The sequence below is a fragment of the Marmota marmota genome, unplaced genomic scaffold, assembly GCF_001458135.2.
Source record: "Marmota marmota marmota unplaced genomic scaffold, marMar, whole genome shotgun sequence".
NCBI classification, from domain to species: domain Eukaryota; kingdom Metazoa; phylum Chordata; class Mammalia; order Rodentia; family Sciuridae; genus Marmota; species Marmota marmota.
In genome coordinates this window covers 29,474,705-29,494,474 of record NW_025999842.1, presented here as the reverse complement: position 1 = coordinate 29,494,474, position 19,770 = coordinate 29,474,705, and the positions used below count along the sequence as shown (strand labels likewise).

At 39.0% G+C, this 19,770-nt stretch overlaps 1 protein-coding gene across 1 annotated transcript in view; it reads left to right on the top strand.

Annotated features, from left to right (window-relative positions):
* Positions 1-19,770, top strand: part of Slc22a16 (solute carrier family 22 member 16) — a 51,003-nt gene that overhangs the window by 25,330 nt on the left and 5,903 nt on the right. Inside the window, exons 3-7 of the mRNA XM_015497358.2 lie at positions 2,877-2,994; positions 6,571-7,099; positions 11,564-11,691; positions 14,488-14,597; positions 19,015-19,114. Coding sequence (XP_015352844.1) covers positions 2,877-2,994; positions 6,571-7,099; positions 11,564-11,691; positions 14,488-14,597; positions 19,015-19,114 — 985 coding nt within the window. The remainder of the gene's footprint in view (positions 1-2,876; positions 2,995-6,570; positions 7,100-11,563; positions 11,692-14,487; positions 14,598-19,014; positions 19,115-19,770) is intronic.

Below are 19,770 nucleotides of genomic sequence, written 5' to 3'. Positions count from 1 at the left end.
TATATATATATATATATATATGGAGAGAGAGAGGAATATTTGATTTACAAAAGAATTATTGTCTAGAATAGTCAAAGGACTCTACCAATAGAAAAACTACATCCCACTAGAAAAATGGAGAAAAGATTTGAATTTGCTCTATAGAAGAGAAAATCCAAATGACTAATGAAAAATAAAAAAAAGAGTATCAATGATATATAACCACACCATTTATTTTCAACCAGTTGCTTAAAGTAAAGAGTTCTTGTAATATTAAGAGTTGGTGAGGACATGGAGTACTAGAATCTCCTGTCCTGGTGGTTTGAATGCAAATCAAGAATGCAAATTGGCAAAATTTTGAAGAACGACTTGGCATTATGTGGAGAAGCTAGTAATGTGCATAGTTCACTTACTTTAGTATGAGTACCTTGGACATGCTCTTGTGTATGTCCACATGGGTACATGCATAAGAATGCTCCCATGGTATTGTTCCTAACAGTCCAGCACTGTGAAGAACTCAAATAAATGTCTTCTAACTGTGTCATGATGCCTGCATTGTAGTGTATTCTTAGAGTAGGAAGAATATGTGCCCTGAAAATGAATGAACCATTAAACAACATAGATGAATTACTCAAACATAATTTGAGCGAAAGAAGCAAATCATAAATTAATACACAAGGTATTATTTTGCTATAGAAAGTTTAGAACCATACAGCAAAACTAACCTACATTGTTATAAACAATCATTTAGTGTTGCATATAAAAGTGGTTCAATGGAATGAAAATCAAGGAATTGATTATCATTGAAGTTAAGTTAATGGCTCCTGCTGGAATTGGGCAGGAGGTTTGTGATCACAGAGGATGGTGCAGGAAGTTATTGAGTGACTGGCAATGATCTCCTACTTGTCTTGGGTAGTGATTTCCTGGTGTTTGGTTCTTTGTTATTTCCTATTCTGTATATATATTATGCATGAATTATATATTATTATGCATAAAGGAAAGAAATAAGATCTGATATCATTCTTATGGAGCTAACAATAGAAAAGACAAGACTTTTAAATGGGTAATTTTAATGAAATATGTTAAATACTTTAAAAATAATAACAACAATTTACATTTATGGATAATTAAGTACTATCTACTATTCTAAATAGCTTGTGTAATATTATTAAATATTATTAATATTATTAGTAATATTATTAACATTATTAAAGAAGTCTGTGAGGTATAGGCAGTATTTTTTTTTTTTTTGCTTATGAGGAAAAGAAAGCATAGAAAATTAATTTCACTTGGGAAGGGGTGGGGGGTGGAGCTGGTATTTGAGCCCAGGCCAGTGTGCATAACTACTGCACAATCTGTATCTTAATTTCTGCCAAGAACCCCCAGGGGATGAAGAAGAAAGACTTTCTATTTGATTTGAGTTTGCAAAGCTCCATGAAAGTTGTCAGATGGCGATGACTTTTTAAAGGTGAAGGGGCAACTCTAAATTGAGAGAGCTTGGCAAAGAAAAAAAAAACAAAACAACTCAGCCCAACCAACAGGTTTTCTTGGTGCAGCAGAGGAAATGCAAGTACATAGAAGCCTGGCAGGGCAGGGCAGGATAGGGTGGCAGAAGTGTAGGATGGATAAAGGAAATGACAAGAGACGAAGCCATGACAAGGATACTTCATTTCTAGGAAGTGGTGGGAGGTTGGAAAAACTGGTGGAAGACCATTGAAGAAATGGTGAAAGCTAGAGCCAAAGCCAGAAAAGTAGGGAGAGAAAGACAAAGACCTATATGGGAAGTATTTCTGATGTGACGTATTTGGTGACCAATATGCAAGGGGGTGAGTGGCCATCAGGAGAGGTATATGATAAGGCTAAGGATGGCAGGGAGAGAGCAGCTCCAGAGGAGAGTGGAGTATGTCTGGATATTTTTCAGTAAGTTTGTGCTATCTATGGATCATGGGGGGAAAAGAAGGGATATATTCAAAATTAGCACTAACTACAACATCAAGGAAAGATGGCGGCTCTGCAGGACATTAGAGAGTTAATAATAGCACATGCTCAGGAATCCAAGCTGGGGAAGTAGGTGAAACCACAAGAGCAGTGTTGCCAGTAGAGGACCTTAGGAGAGGTTGGCCTTGAGACAGGGGCCATCAGAGAGAGATAAGCACAATTGGGAGTGATGTTCTGTAAGCCATGGGACAGCAGAGCCCTGATGAGTAGGCAGGGTCAGTGCCACCCGAAATGACAGGCAGAAGAGGACCAAGGTGGGCAATTTGGAGTCTCTGGTGACAGCAAAGTAGGCGCAGGAAAGTGGGTTGCCCTTGGCCACCATCAGCTGAGGAAGAATAGAAATTGAGGAAGTAGGTATTTCCTTCTGATGAGTCTAACAGGAGGAAATGTGAGGTGGCTAAAGGAGCCATGGGGTGATCTTTTGGGTGAAAGAGACTTAAACTGAAAAGAAGGAGTTTTAGAGGAAAGGGAAAGATAGAGGGAAAAGAAATAATGCGTCGATTAAGGTCTCAGAGGAGGCGGGAAGAGGCATGATCTGAGAGCCTGACAGAGCCAAGAAATACAGGCTGCCTCCATTTTGCAAAATGGTGTTTTGGAGGGAAAGGAGTTTGTACCTCCAGAGAGGCGTGAAGCAGAGAGGTTGAATGCAGACGAGATTGTGTGAGATGACCCAGAGGTGACTGTGTGTGCACTAGCAGCTTAGCTCGAGGCTTCCTCACTGAAATGCTGGTCTCTTGAATCAATCATGTGTTAATTCATGATTTGCCCAAAATAAACGTAGGAATAACTGCACTAAGCTATTAAAAACATTGGTAACTCGTCTCTCATGAACTGGAATGGATGCTTAAACTGTTACAAGCCGACTTTCCTTCTTCCACTGTTTGATTCTTATTTTGCAGACTAGGAAGGCGAATGGTCCTGTGGTGCACAAGCACTGGCATATTTTTGTTTGGAATAATGTCAGTATTTACGTTTGATTATTACAGCTTTGTGATCGCACGCTTTCTTCTTGCTGCGGTGAGTTATTTTCTCTTACCACTTTAGTTCTGCTACGATATTTTCATTTTTACCTTAATTCTTTTTAGTTTTGCTCATTTAGAATCTGGTGAGAGACATCAAGGACTGGCTATAACTTAAAGCCTGTTGACCAACCCTTTCCCATCTCCACTTCCCCCTTACCCTCTTTAGCTTCTGTGGCATATTAATGACTTATGTTTAGAATGGAACTCATTTACATGAAAAATTGCCGCTTACTGGGCAGAAATTTTTTTTGCTCGACTATGCTCCCACCCTAAAATAACAAAGGCATTGTTTTATTTCTGAGCAATTATTCTGATCTAGTCAGGACCTATATATCCAAACCAAACCGACAAAAGGTATTGTCAAAGTGGTTTGTATAATGTAAAGAAGAATATAAATGACTCTTTTGAATCCTTTTTTAAAAATATTTTTGAAGTTGTTGATGGGCCTTAATTTTATTATTTTTATTTATTTATTTATGGTGCTGAGAATCCAACCCAGTGCCTCACACTCGATGCGAGGCAAGCGCTCTGCCACTGAGCCACAACCGCAGCCCGAGGCACTGAATCTTTATGTTATGAGAATTGGGGGAGTCCAGTGGACAGATCAGGAATTTGAAAGCCATTTTTGTCATATATTGACAGCCATATGACCTTACATAAATATGCTATTCTCTTAGAGCTGTGATTTCTATTCTATAAACTATAGAAAGTAATACCTGTTTCCTGGGTTGTTATCAGGATTCAGTGAGACTCAATGTAAACACCCATGTTGCAACCCCTGGCACAGAGCAGGCACATCTGACAATGGCAACTGTTACAGGAAGTGGGCAGCAGGCAAGAAGCTATTTCCAGGATCAATGAAGCTTTCCAGACAAGCTTCTAAACTATTAAACAATAGTGATTTTTTTTTTTTTTGATTAGAGGTTGTTGATCAAGACTAATGGAGTAAAGTTTGTATCTGGGGGGAAGAATTTGTGATCTTAATAAAATCAGAGCAGGGTATGCATAAAAACCCCACCTGGGGGCAGGGTGGATGATGAGGGTCCAGAGTCAAGACAGGGACTTCAAGCTCAGAAGAGATCCCCAGGACCCTTCGGGAACAAGGTGGTATGTTTGGTTTTGGTGGATGCAAAGGGATGGTCAAAGTTGAAGAGATATATTTTTTAAAACAATCTTTGTAGTTGTAGATGGACAGAATGCCTTTATTTTATTTATTCATTTTTATGTGGTGCTGAGGATCAAACCCAGTGCCTTGCACATGCTAGATAAGCACTCTACCACTGAGCCACAACCACAGCAACCCCCCACCTTTTTAAAATATTTTATTTTGAGACAAGATCTTGCTAAATTGCTGAGGCTGGCTTTGAACCTGTGATCCTCCTGTCTCAGCCTCCCAAGGTGCTGGGATTATAGGCATGCATCTGGCATGATAGGCATTTTTTAAAAAATAATTTTAGTTGTAAATGGACACAATGCCTTTATTTTATTCATTTATTTTTAATGTGGTGCCAAGGATCGAACCCAGTGCCTCTCACGTGCTAGGCAAGCAGTCTACCACCCAGCTATAGCCCCAACCCGATAAGCGTATTTTTAAACTACAAGTTTCCCCTTGATTTTTTTTTGTTGTTGAGGTAAAATACACATAACATAAAATTTACCATCTTAACCATTTAAAATGTACTATTTAGTGATATTAAATATGTTCCTTTTGCTTTATAGCCATTACTGTTGTGCATCTTCAGAACTCTTTGTTTTGCAAAACTGAAACTCTGTGTCCATTAAACAACAGCTCCCCATTCCTCCTCTCCCCAGTCCCTCACAACCACCATCTATTTTCTGTCTTTATTATTTTGACTACTCTAGGTACCACATTTAAGTGGAACTATGATACAGTATTTGTCCTTTTGTGCCTGGCTTGTTTCACTTGGTGTACTGTCCTTCAGGTTTATCCATGTTGTAGTATCCGAATTCCTTTCATTTTCAAGACTGAACAGCCAGTCTTATCTAATGGTGTGTGTGTATATATATATATATATATATATACACACACATACACACACACACACACATATATATATGTGTGTGTGTTTGTGTGTGCATTTTCCTTATGCATTCATCTGGGTTTTAAAAATTTTTATTCTAATTTGTTATATATGACAGCAGAATGCATTACAATTCATATTACATATATACAGCACAATTTTTAATCTCTCTGCTTGTACACAAAGCATATTCACACCATTCGTGTCTTCTTCATACATGTATTTAGGGTAGTGATGTCCATCTCATTCCACCATCTTTTTTTACCACCTTGCTCTCTTCTTCCCCATGGCTCCCCTTTGCCCTATCTACAGTTTGTCTAATCTTCCCATGCTCCCCCTCCCAAACCTACTATGAATCAGCCTCCTTATATCAGAGAAAATATTTGGCATTTAGTTTTGGGGGATTAGCTAACTTCACTTAGCATTATATTCTGCATTCATCTGTTGATAGACACTTGGGTTATTTCCACATTTTAGCTATTATTAATAAACTGCTATAGAAATGGCTATACAAATGCGTCTTTGAGACTGCCCTTTGCTTTCAATTCCTGTGAGCTTATTCCCAGAAGTGGAATTGCTGAATCATATGGTAACATTATTTTTAATTTCTTGAGGAATTGCTGTATTGTTTTCCATATGAGCTATACCTTTTTACATTCCATTTACTACTGTTCACAAAGAGTGCATAGGGTTCTAATTTCTCTACATCCAGCCAACACTTCTTTTCTTTTCTTTCCTCTTCCTCCTCCTCCTCCAACTCCTCCTCCTCTTCTTTTGATAGTACCTGTCTTAATGATTGTGGAGCAGTATCTCCAGGTTTTGATTTGCATTTCCCTAATAATGATGTTGAACATCTTTTCATGTGCTTATTGGCTACTTGTGTATTTTCTTTGGTGAAATGTCTGCTCAAGTCTTTTGCCCTTGTTTGAACTGAATAATTTGTTTTGTGTTGTTGAGTTCTCGGTATATTCCCTTATCAAATATATGATTTGCAAATGTTTTCTCTGTTCTGTATGTTGCCTTTTCATTCTGTTGATAGTATCCTTTGACGTGCAGAAGTTTTAATTTTCATGAAGTCCAATTTGTCAATTTTTTGTTGTTGTTGCCTGTTGAAATAAAGTTTTAACCAAATCTGTTTTTCTTCCCACTAGTTACCATAAATTTTTGTCCCTATTTAACAATTAGAATTTAGCAATGAAGACTTTATGTTTATAGATAAACAGATCCGTGCATCTAGAAGGAACATTATAATGGACTATTTAAATGAAACAAGAAGCAGTGTTAGCAGTGATATCATAAATACTGTCTGAAGTGTGCTATTTGGGGTGGGAAGGGTGGGGAAAGATAAAAGGAGCCATTTAAAGAAGAAATATGATCAGATTGAATGCCATTTTACAAATGTGAAATGGTTTAAAGAAAGCCATTGTCATTTTCTTTCTTACCTAAATGTGATTTTCATAGAGATGGGACCTCTCAGTGGATGGAAATGTGACCTTAACTATGGAACCCCTCCATTCTTTGTCTTTCAGACTGCAAGTGGCTATCATGTGGTAGTGTTCACCTATGTCATGGAATTCATTGGTATGAAGTTTCGAACATGTATGTCCATCCATTTACATACCTTCTTTGCAATTGGGATAATAACAGTGGCTTTGATGAGCCAAATAGTCAAAACCATGTGGATTTACCAAATGATTCTTTCCACGGTGACTGTCCCCTTTATCCTTTGCTGTTGGATGCTCCCAGAGACACCTTTTTGGCTTGTCTCAAAAGGAAAATACAAAGAAGCACAAGTTCTAGTTGATATTATAGCTGAGGGTAATCATGGTATGCCCTGTGACCTGTCAGAACTTTTTTCACTGGATCGAAATGGTCCTGTCAATGATACTTCTGTAGCTAATAAGCACAATGTAACAGAGCTGTTTCTTGACTGGAACATTGCATCAAGGATATTTATGCTTTGGATCATTTGGCTTACATGTTCTTTGGGATTCTCCTTTTTCAACATGGATAGATTTAATGTAATAAATGATGAATACTTACGACTCATCCTAGTGGGTAAGTAATTAAAATATATTTAAATGTGGCAGTAAAGTGAAATTTCTGCCAAGTTCTTTAGTATGTTTTTATTGTCTTTTTATACCAGGAACAATATTGCTAGACATATTATTATGATATCTTTCAGTATCTCTCTCTCTCTCACACACACACACACACAAATACATACATACATACACACACACATCATTTTGAGGAAAAGGCCAAGAGTTAGAAGAATTAGTTTCTTCCCTTATCTCTTCTCTCCTTGCTTCCTTCCTACCCTAGAATCCTTCCCAGGGATAACTTCTAGAATGTTTGGCTTATACCCTTTCAACTCTCTTTCGATGCATTTTCATATATTTGGCATATTAATTGTTCTATATTTTAGCATGAATGAGCTCATTCACTACATATTGTTCTTTGTAAGTTGCTTTTCTTTTACAGTTTAATATGTTTTGGAGGTCTGCAATCTTTTTACCTTCAAATGTCCTTAATTTAAAAATTTTGAGTGGTAAAATAGCTTCAATACAAGCAACTATAATTTATGCTGACACACTTCTTTAATTTTAAGAGCAGGTTAAAGTGGCTTTAGATAGCTTAAACTATAACTTACCGTGTGAGCCAAATGTGAACTAAACCTAAAAGAAGTGTTAGAAATCTGCATTTGTCCACCTGACTGAACTCCTGGTAAATTTTGTGTAGGCTGCCTGTATTTCATATTATGCTCAAAAATCTTGCTTTTATATTTTGAACATAGACATCATCCCTTCTTATCAAAGTGTTCAGATGACATGTCTGTTTTTATTTATTACAGCTCAGGAAGAATAATGGGAAAAGTTGTTTTAAGAAAAAAAAAACAACTCTTTTCGGGAGTAAAATAACATATAGAAAGAGCCCATCTTAATCTTAACTTCAAACATCTTCTATGTATCAGTTTGAGAAATGATGCAGATTTCCTAGAATAGAGCAGCAAATGGTAGGAGAAGCAAGTGGAATGGAGTGTGTATGGGGAAGCTTAGGAAAGCCGGAGGTCTAGATCTTTGTGGTACATTTTGATGGCTTTAGATAGCTTAAACTATAATGGCGTGTAAGTCAACTTTCTATCACTATAACAAAATACTTGAAATAATCAACTTATAAAGAGAAAATATTTATTCTGGTTCACAGTTTTGGAGGTTTTAGTCCTTGATCTGTTGGCTTCATTGCTTTGGGCCTATGACAAAGCATAGCATGGTGGGAGGGTGGAGTAGAACAAAACCACTTACTTCATGGCCAGGAAGCAAAGAAAAGAGAGTCAAGGGGCTGGAAACCCACAGTCTTCTTCAAGGGCACACCCCTAACACACCTAACTTTCTCCTAGGAGGCCCTACCTTCTAAAGGTTCCAGCACCATGCAGCAGCACCAGCCTGGGGATCAAGCCTTTGGGGGACATTTAACCTTGAAGCTATAGCTTGGAGATTTAATTTCTTGGAAATTTAAATCCTCAAGAAACTGAGCTGGGCACGCACTGTGGTACATGCCTGTAGTTCCAGCTCCTTGGGAGGCTGAGGACCATTTGGTTTACAAGTTTTAGACTGACCTGGACAATGTAGTGAGACCCTGTCTTAAAACAAAACAAAATTTAACCACCAACTAACTGGAGGATCTCATAAGTGTAGAAATGTTTCCAAAGACAAAATCTACATCTTTTACATTATCTACTGCTTTCAGTTTTTCATATCATTACCCTCCGTGTTAGTACTCTTGCTAACAGGTTCTTATAGTTAATATTTCTCTGCTGTGAATTTTTTTGAACAAGTTTCCATCTTCTGAGATAGATTGGGACTGGTGGAAATTTCAGCTGTGGCTATTCTGCCATTTGCAGGTGATCAGTAGCTTCAAGACATATTTTTGGGATTGTGTGGTGAGAAGGGCAGTAGAATGGGGCCTAAGTTATACACGATATATCGTAAAATGCAGGAAGTAATGGCACACTGTCTCAATTCCAGAAGAGTTGGGCCTCCTTGTTTGCACCATTTATATCCAGGTATATTCAAGCTAAATATGGATATAGTATCGGTTGGTATAGAAACACCAAATCAAGAAAACCAGTGTAGTACACTTTAAATGTCTCAGATTGTGGCCCAGCTTTGCAAGACTCTAGGAAGTTGATTGATGGCCCTGTACACAGTCCTGTTTGAGGAAAAGCCTGGAGCCAGACATGGAGGGAACTGCACTTGGACACCCAAAGACCTCACTTCCAGACCCCAAGCTGTCATTACTCATGTGGCTCAAATCATTTATTCTTAGTTGTATTGAGAAAGTTCTTTTGAAGACAACTATATTATTTAATCTTGAAAAATGCTTGATAAACTCTTTGAAAAGTAGAGTAAAATGGATGTACATTCTGTCTTGGACTGCAAGTGTAGGCATGGCAGCAGGACCTATGATAGGGAGATATTTCCTCCAGAGTTAGTTTTTCTGTTAATCAAGAGCAGGAGAGACCTTCTTTCAAATTGGGGTTCCTAGTGTTAATTCTTGCCTTTTCCTAAGCTATTTTTATTGAGTTGTTTACTCAGAAAAATATGTCTACCCTCCTATGATCTGTTCCAGAAGCTGTGAGATACATATATATCGCCTGACCTGTCTCGAGCTTATAACATTACAGAACTGTGAATGGTGGCCAATATCTGCATTGGAAAATAGTGAAAATTTCCCAAAGGAGATTGCTGGTTTTGCTCAATGCTGCTGGAAGATCTTCCAGCTTGTTCCCTATTTGGTTCTGGTTGATAGCTATAAGATCTTTTTGTTCTAGATCTAAGAGTCAAACTTTGATTCTACAAGGGAAGGGTTTTTATGTTAGTGGATTTATAGATTTATGAATTCAGCTCCTTTTTTTCTTCTTTTGGAGGAGCTAAAAAGAGGTTCAAGACAAAGTCCCTGTTCTAGGGAATTTGAATTAGATTTAAAAATTGTTATGGGTCAGGTTGCTCAGAAAACATACCAAGACCCAGTTTTGTCCAAATTGAAGAGTCTGTATTTAGCCAGCTGGCTGGCAACCTCTCCTCACAGGACCCATCACTGTCTCTGCAAGGAACAGCTTTGAGCTTTAACATTTTAGGGTATTTAAAGGAAAAAACCACATCTGAGTTGACATAGCTGCAAGCAAGCAGGTACAGAAGCTGAACTGGGCAGTTAGCAAGACAATGTGATGTATACATTGGTATTTCCCATGGAACTTTCCAGGTTGGCATAGCAGCAAGCAAGCTTGAGGGAGTGGGTCAAAATGACTCTAGTTGAGTACAAGTTAGAGAATGGTTAGTAACATCTAAACAATCAATCTCTGCCAGGGTACATTGCCCAAGAAAAATGGGAACCAAAGAGAACAATTTTACATTGTGTAAGAATTGCTATTTTGTGTTGCCAAGTATGTTCTGCTAGGTAACTATTAATGCATACAGAGGTGGGGCTTTCTCATGGGAGAAGCATTTCTTACATGATATGGAGTCTCAGGGTAAAATGGAGTCTGTTTGGTCATTGCCCATATAGCCTGGATCATAACAAAATGTTTTACTTTAGTCCTACAGTCTATTAAGTAGTTATCACTAGTTAATGTGCCTAATTGATATGGAACTTTTTACATTAGTTTTCTACATTTCTACATTTTTCTACATTTCTACATTTTTCTACTTTTCTACATTTCAGTTTTGTCAAAAATGAAATGATATCAAATTTTTAAAAATTTACAGCTTATTGTGCATATAAAAGGACAGTTCATGAACTGGAAGACCTCAGAACAAGTGGTCAGAAACTCACCTTGCAGCATCATTTATAAAGCATAAAAGAGGAAGCATCTCAACCTTTTTTGTGATTGGCTGTTAAATACCAACCTTCTCTTTAGGGCAAGCAGAGCTATTTAAGTCTGATTTGTCTTTAGCTGATTGGTTTAATTTTACTGAATCATGCTAACAAAAATTTAAGTAAAGCTGTCCTTTTGTGTTTCATTTATGATTGGAGATAGACCAGGGAAATCAGGATGGCTTAAGCTTTGGTGACTTGGTTATGGATGGTTGGCCTTGTAGGGCATTGTCTACCTTAACTGTGGTCTTCATTTTTATGGGTCTTGACCAGTTTCTAAGTTCAAAGTTTTGGATACCCAAATTTCCCCTAGTTCTACCAAGCATAAGAAATCAAAAATCATAAATAATGTTCTCTCTTAGTTTCCTTATTTATACATTCTTGAGGCCTGTCTGGGGAGAGCCGCTCCTAAGACAGGTGCAAGGGCCCATTATGTAAACTGTAGTGTATTTCACAGGAAAGGTTTGTCCTGACTCCAGTAAAAAATGGTAGGGCTCACTGCCTCTCAGGCAGTCTTTAGACAGCATTTTACAGCCCCTAGAAGCATGGAGAGAGATGATCATTCCTTTTGGATTTGGGTTTAAAAGTAGGGTGCCTGTGCAATTAGGCACAAGCCTCATGGAGGGCCCCTTTACTCACTGACAGGTTCGTTGGAAATTGCTGCCAGCTCCTTTTTGTCCATTGTGCTAGACAGAGTGGGGAGAAGAAAAGTTCTAATCTGTTCCCTTCTCTGCACTGTGCTGATCTGCGGTACGTTGATGGTGATCCCCCAGGTGAGTTATTTTTATGTTATATTTAGGGAATAGCTAGTTATACCATAACAGTTTGACAGGAAGACTTTATGCCACTTACATTAAGTATGAAGACCAATTAGGATGTATGGATAAAGTACATAGGTAATATTTTAAAACATGTTTTCTTAAAAAAATCATTTCTCTATTGTGTAAGCAATGCATCTTCTTTGTAGAAAAGTTAAGAAAAAAGTGAGAGAGACAAGAGACAGAGACCATAATTCTACTTCCTAAAAATGGTCTTGTCCTATTTTGTAAACACAGTAATCTTGTGTGAGGGAAATTGGTCACACCTTCCAGTGATTATCGTCTTACTGAACATTCACTCATTCATGGATTCATTCAACAAGGATATATCTACATCTGTTATGTGCCAGGTGTTGAAGACACACAGAGCATCAAGTTTCTATAAGCATAAGGAAGAAAAACAAAGCAGGATAAGGAAGGGAGATGACTTTGGTATGTGGGTGGAGGGTATGAACTAGAAAGAGTGGGCTTTGCTTGTGTACTGTTTCATTTTGTATGGTCAAAGATGATGTGCCTCTCAGAGAAGGAGACAGCACCAGAAGATGGATGAGGGAGGGAGCCATGGGGCATCTGAAGTCATGAGTCAAATATTCAGTTTGTTTCAACTTAGATACTTGCTTTTCCTTACTGTTGATTATTAGTTTCTGGACCTAGTATACATAAATCCCCCAAGGGGCTTGTTTTTTTTTTAAATGCAGTTTCTTAGAAACATTATAGTGAATACTGAAGAGACTTTTCCATTCCTACATTTTGGCAAACTACACCACCCAGAACAATGGAAGTACTTTCTCTCTTCTGGAAAAAAAAATGTTACCAGAGGCTGTGTTTTAATTTTCAATTTGAAAAATATAGTTTATACTTTAAAATATCCTATGTGATTTTCTCCAGGGACTGTATAGTTATTAAGCAACAGTGGATCAATGTTTAGAGCAAAACATTTTAAGTTTTGCAGATTGTTCAAAATTTAATTTATGCTAATAAGTGATGTTATTTTACAGTCACACTTCACTTAAGTATCAAGGGTTGGTGAACCAAATGTTTTATGTCACTGAAATTTCCAGGTGATCCATATAAAACTAGTATGTATAAAACTACTCAGGACTCGGACTATGTCAATTTGACATACTCTGCCAATTTGAAAGGACTGCATCCATTCCTTTACTAGTTTGCAAAAGAAAGGGGTGTGTGGGGGGGTATCTTATGAAGGGAGATGAGTAGAGTAGGGGAAAGGGGAGAGAGAAAGGGGAAACACTTGGGAAGATGTTGGCCATTAATGCAGTTTCTTAGAACATTGTAGTGAATATGAATACTGAAGCGACTTTTCTGTCCCTACATTTTGGCAAACTACACCACCCAGAAGTACTTTCTCTCTTCGGGAAAAAAATTGTTATGTTGTGTGTGTGTATGAATATACAACAATGAATCTCACCATTATGTACAACTATAATGCACCAATAAGAAATACGGATAAACAAAATCACAGTTAAAAAACAAGACAGGTAGTTTGCAGTTATATTAGTTGACTCAACGGCAGCTGTCTTTGAGATTTAGGGGAACCCTAGAACCTTCACATTTCACAGTAATGGGGAATATAGGAGAATGGCTGATAGAGAGTTCTATTCTATTCCATTCTATTCTAGAAATAGAGCACTAACTTACAGCTGAAAGTCTCTCTTCTCTAATGATAATGTCAACAAAATACAAATTTGTGGGTTTTTTTTTTTTAATCACAGTAATTGGTACTGGGGGTGTAGCTCAGTGATAGAGCACTTGCCTAGCATGTGTGAGGCCCTAGCTTTGACCTCAGTAGTGCAAACAACAAACAGCTCAACAAAACAACAGCAACAAGCACACACTAATTCATGCAACAAATATTGTCTGCAATAGCAAATAAGGTGACAGGCTTAGTAGAGGCACCCCGATGTCTTGGTAACTTAATGGACGTTTATTTCTTGCTCATAGAATGTTCTTGTGGATGGAGCTGGTTGGCTGTAGTGAGGGTGGTAAGGGGGTGTCTGGCCCCATGGAGTTACCCAGGGCTGCAGGCTGACCAAGCATTATCTTCTTAACCCATGAACCCCTGGTTCAGGGTTTGTGCATTCAGCTGGCAGATGTGGGAGGAGAGGGAAAATTTCAGAATATGGAAGGTCTTTATTTGTCACTGCTGGAAGTGAAAGACGGCAGAAACTGAATTGGAGAAACTGTGAGGTTCTGAGGTTGAGGAAAGTATCTGCAAAAAACCCACCACCACCAACAAAACAAACAAACAAACACTCTACTGTTAGTTCAATTATCTCTTTCAAATTATTTTCTGAAGATAATTTATAAGCCAGGGATTACTGCCATTACAGGCACATTTGTTTTATGGCTCCTTGCTTCACACCTGCTGGATCTATTCCAGAAGGAGCGGATCAGTTACGGATGCAGCAGCACTGTCCTGGTGAAAGTCTCTTTCCAAAGTCCTCTCCCCAATGGGCTTTTCTTATTCCACAGTTCAAACCCTCCCGGTGGGTAGGAGACACAAGAAAATTTCCCCTTAAATTTCATGAAGATGTAAAGCTTCTGTAGACCTGAGTAGTTTGCAAACTAAACTCAAACATAGAAATAAAAGTCTTCATTGTTTTGAAAAATACTGAAGGAATTAGAAAGTTTTAAATAACAACCTTAATGACTTTATATTTTCCTTTAAAAATATTACTTATATGGTTTATTTTACTGTTTTCCTCCCACCCCCTTCCCCAGAAAAGCCAGGATGCCACTATCTGGAAAATAGTGATAGTTATTATCGGAAAACTTGCAATAGGGTCAGCATTTGGCCTCATTTACATTTATACAGCAGAGCTGTATCCAACCTTTATAAGGTAAGGGTTAATATTTTTTTCTGCTGTTTTCTTGTTATTGTCACTTTCATGTCAGTATATTATATTTGACCTCTAAATACAAATACTTTCTTCCCATAGAAGTTATCTGGATCTTTGAGATATGGGAAAATTGACTAATGATGCTGATTCTGAGTCTGAGGCTTTCTTTCTATCTCCTTAGCAAGGATATTAAAGAAATGATTTTGAAATAACACCCTATTATCCTAACACCATTTAAAATCTCAAATACAATAGACTTCCACTGGCTTTTTGTATGATTCAAGGCTAATTTTCTCAGAAGGTGTCTTTTAATGCTCTGAGGTCACCTATATGCATTTCCTAGGGCTGCTGTTATAAAAGAATACAGACTGGGTGGCTTAAACAATAGAAATTTGCCAGCTGAGGTGGTGCACATCTGTAATCCCAGTGGCTTGGAACTACAGCCTCAGCAATTTAGTGAGACCCTAAGCAACTTGGTGGGACTCTATCTCAAATTGAAAAACAAAAAGGGGTGGGCATGTAACTCAGTGGTAGAGTGCCTCTGGGAGGGGGGGAACTCACAGTTTTGGAGGCTAGAAGTCCCAGATCAAAGGGTCAATAGGTTTGGTTTTTCTGGAGGCCTCCCTCTTTAGCTTGCAGATGGAGTCTTCAGGCTGTGCCCTTTTAGGTCTGTGTGCTTCCCTGGTGTTTCTCCTTATGAGGACACAAGTCCTATTGGATTAGGGCCTCTCATTAATAGCCTCATTTTAACTAAATGACCTCTTTAAAGACTATAACTTCAAATGCTGTTCCATTCTAAGATATTGGGGGTAGGAACTACAACACCCACATTTTGAGGGCACACAATTAAGCCCATGACATCAGTAGTCATTAACTCTCTGAGAAGCTCACCTCATCCAGAGGTCCCAGAGCTGGAAGCTCCTCAGAATCCCTGAGGCATGTGGTACAGAATAACAGTCTCCCTTTCCCCCGGCAGACCTGGTGGGTCACTCTAAGAACGAGGGTCAGGATTTTTAACACATGATTCTGAGTTGCCACCTGCCATCTTTGGGAATGTCTAATGTGAATCTCACTGATCTGGGAGCTTCAAGCTTTTTAAAAGCCTTTTCAAACATATTTCACTTGAAAATCCTTTATGTGGTGAAGAGGACAGAAGTATTTTGGAAACTCTGTTAGGAGATCTGGAGTTTCCTTCTCCTTCTCACCGCAGCAGAACCTCCAGGCCCAGAAGAGCATCCTTTGAAACTGCATTTCTCTCTGCAGCCCCTCATGTGTGGACAATATTGCTGGAACCAGGGAGATCAAGCACTCAGTACAAGATGCACTGCTGGGACCCCATGGATAAGAGGGGTTCTTTTTCCCATGTTATGTCCAACTTTTTAGCACTTTGTTTGCAAAATGACCTTATATTTTAAAGTTTAAATAGTGATTAGTGTCACACTAGTGCTGTTAGACCAGGACGCAAGAAAAGACCACTGACTCCAATTAAAATCAAATTAAAGCAAGCTTATTATTTTGACCGGTTGGGCTGCCTCTCCCACCCAAAACCGCTGGAACAAGACAGCAGCCACATCTTTCCTGCAGCCCAGCTTTATAGCCCAGAAAGTTACACAAAGGGGGGTTACAGTTAACAGAAAGAACTCTGACGAGCATAACACAAATGGTAGTTTAAATTTTTGCTGGCCCCAACATCAGAATTTATGAAGGTCATTAGAGCCTCAGAGAGGGTTATTATTTGGCCAGGGAAGGCCAAGATTTGTGAGGCGTCACTAAAGTTTCAGAGAGGACTGCTATCTGGTCAGAGAGCCAGGCATGGGTGAGTTCAAGGCACAGGCAGGCATTCCAAGCAGGTTCAGAATTTGCAGTAATTTATAGTAAAGCCGAAATTATCTTTTTATGGCTTTGTGGCGAGATGGCTCCCAATTTTAAGAAAATATCAGGTTGGGTCTATCAGTGCCACAAATATTTTGTGTCCCAGATTTCCCTTTGTGAAGTTCTATAATAGTTTCCTCTTGACAGCCCCCCTCCCCAAATCCTCCAAGTTGTCCTTTCCTACTACCTACTTAATCCAATAGCAGTTCTTATTCTCTAAAGAGAAAAAATTTTAGTTAGTGAGGTTGAATAATTTCTTAGCCTATGAAAGAGCCAATCTTGATGGCAACAAATAAATAGGAACCTGGTATCAAGCCTTTTGCACAAGAGCTGTTTTTTTTTTTTTTTTTTTTTTTTTTTGGTACTGGGGATTGAACTTTGGGGCACTCAACCATGGAGCCACATCCCTAGTCCTATTTTGTATTTTTTTTTTAGAGACAGGATCTCACTGAGTTGCTTAGCACCTTGCCATTGCTGAGGCTGACTTTGAACTCATGATCCTCCTGCCTCAGCCTCCTGAGTTGCTGGGAATATAGGTGTATGCCACCACACCCAGCAAGAGCTGGTTTTTAAATACCTAATTGCTCATCTACTGGTGTACACCATTTAAGGAGTATGTTATTTGTTATCTGTTACAGATGTGAAAAGCAAATAACTTTCTGTAGAGATAAGTCCATATAACACCAGCCCATAGTTGTTTCTTCTTGTCTCTATAAACAGTATGGATATAGGGCTGGGAAAATCCATTAGTCAAGTGAAAGCTTAAGACTTTTTCTAGGAATTGGCCATGCCCACACACCTGCCTGGGCAGAGTAGCCCTGTGCCTCAAGGATGGGTAAACACTCTTGTGTGGGCTGTAGATAGATAGATGGCTAGCTGCCTGGATAGGCAGGTAAGATAGACAGGGAGGGAGGTAGATAGATAGATGGATAGATAGATGGATGGATAGGTAGATGGATGAAGACAGAAAGAAATCTAAGAAAAATGTACCAGATTAGTGTGTGCCCAGGAATATAAAATAGCAGAACTGATGATATCTGCCCATGTCATTGTCAGCCCAATTGTCTGGGGGTACAAGTGGATTTTTCTCTTTTCCCTATTTCTCCTCCAGGTCACCCAGAGTGCTTGGAAGGGAGAGTAGTCTAATAATAAACATATCTTCCTTAATCACCAAAACAGTTCTGTTGAGATTATTGCAGATTGTTATCTGAGTCTCTGATAGAATTAGGGTCTTGGCCAAAGGCACATGGTTAGTCAGTGTCAGATCAGAACTCAGATCCACATGTTTTGGCCCTTTCTTTCATTCAGTGAAATACACACAGATTTTCATGGAGACAGTGCTTAACACCAGCAAGAGATGAGTTACTAGGAGTAGAGCTTTAGGAGTAGAAGAGGTATTTTGGATGAGGGGTGTTTGGACTCATACCGTGAAAGTGGCAGCCTTGTGCAAATGTACACTAGCAGACAGCACTTAAAGTGTGACAACAGGGGAGACTAGATTAGCACAACAGTGTGGGAAGTTGTGTATTTGCCATTTCAGGCTGTGGCTCTGGGCTCTCTTGTTAATACCCAGGCAAGAAACATCCTGTAAATCAGGACAAATGGCTTTTCCATAGCTGGTGGGACCCTGCTGGGCTCTTAGGTGGATTTGTGCTCAGTCTGGAGAAGCTGCAGGTTTCTCAATGCCTGGGACATATTAGATTTAACACATAGATGCTGACTCCATCAATGTATGTTGTATGCAAAAAGGTGGCAACCCAACGAAATAATGTCAATGTGCATTGTAATTATGGGTATGATGGAATTTTTAAGGACATTTTTGTTTGTTTGGTGTTTGGTTCTTGATTTATAATCACAGATATATGTCTTCAAAAAATCCAACATACAAATATTTAACAAAGTCTTTGGTTTTCCTGGACAACATAGTGACATTGCACAGAAAACTTTGCAACATGTAACTTCTTTCTCAAAAGAATGTCATACATTTTGTCAGTTTCCTATAAATGTATTTGACCCAGAAAAAAATGAGGCCCCATTGAGTTACAGAGGTGCGTACTAATAGCAGTCTTCCCTTACTAATAAGCACACTTGAAGTAGTCTTCAAATAACCTTTAAAGAAAAATACATGAAGACATTGGCTGACTTTTAAAAAATTGACATAGTGCACAAATATGCAAATATTTTGTTCTCTCAACATCCCACTCCCAACACTAAACAAATTCCTGGTCTAGGACACTCAGCTTATCCTCAATGTTAAGTTGGATCAGGAGGTACTTGGCTTCACCTACCTACTGAAAGAAAAATGGTTTATACCCCCACACACATTTTTGTCTGGATTTATCTCTGCATGCTTGTATACACCACTGTTTCACACACTATAGATATAAATCATGGGCGATTCTTGAAAAATTAACATTAGTTCTGCCATTAAGTTTTATCATTCGTCCTCGTTCTGGGAAGGCCGAAAGGGGGCGCTAGAGAGTAGCTCCATCACCCTCTGCAGGCTCCTGTTCTTGCTGCTGTCTTACCCTCTTGGTGTTTCCAGGTCGACAGCGGTGGGCAGTGGCAGCATGGCGGGCCGCGTGGTAAGCATCGTGTCTCCGCTCACCAAGGAAATCGCCAAAACTTGGATCGTCGTACCACAGGTCTTCAATCAGTTCATAGAACTTACTGGGCTATCAGAGAGGCAGGGTAGCCAACTGCCTTCTCGATATTTATTTGTTGGAGGCCAGTTTGCCATTTAATAGAGGGGGTTTAGAGAAACAAGCGCTCACCAGTCAGCAGGTGGGGTGAAGGCAACTGTTTATCCCCCCCTTGCCCCTTGCCTTCCATCACTGCTGAGTTCATTTTGATCCTTGCTGCCAGAAAAGGGCCTCTCCCACCCTTAGCACACCCCTTCCATGCCTCTGCCTAAATAGCTGCTCCCAAAGATAATTCTCATTTCTCCCACCTCCCCGGCCAAACTGCCCCTTATCTTCCTACTGTCCTCCTTCTAAGAAGTCCCCTAGGATCCCATGACACAGCCTCTCCATTCCCCATGCGCGTCTGCACAGCATTTAGCATGCATCTCTTTCAAGGGACAACACAATCTGGCTTTATTATTTGCATGTTTCTTTGTCTCCACTGTGGAGTTGTTGTGGGATAGGACATGCCCTCATTTTGTGTGGCATTCGCACTCTTGTTTTCTTAGTATCTTAAATCAATCAGGTTGGTCTTTTGAAATTAGCTTTGTCCTAAAGGATAGCATCAGTGAATTTGTGAGTGTATTTGTATATTTTTGTAAAATACACTATCATAACCT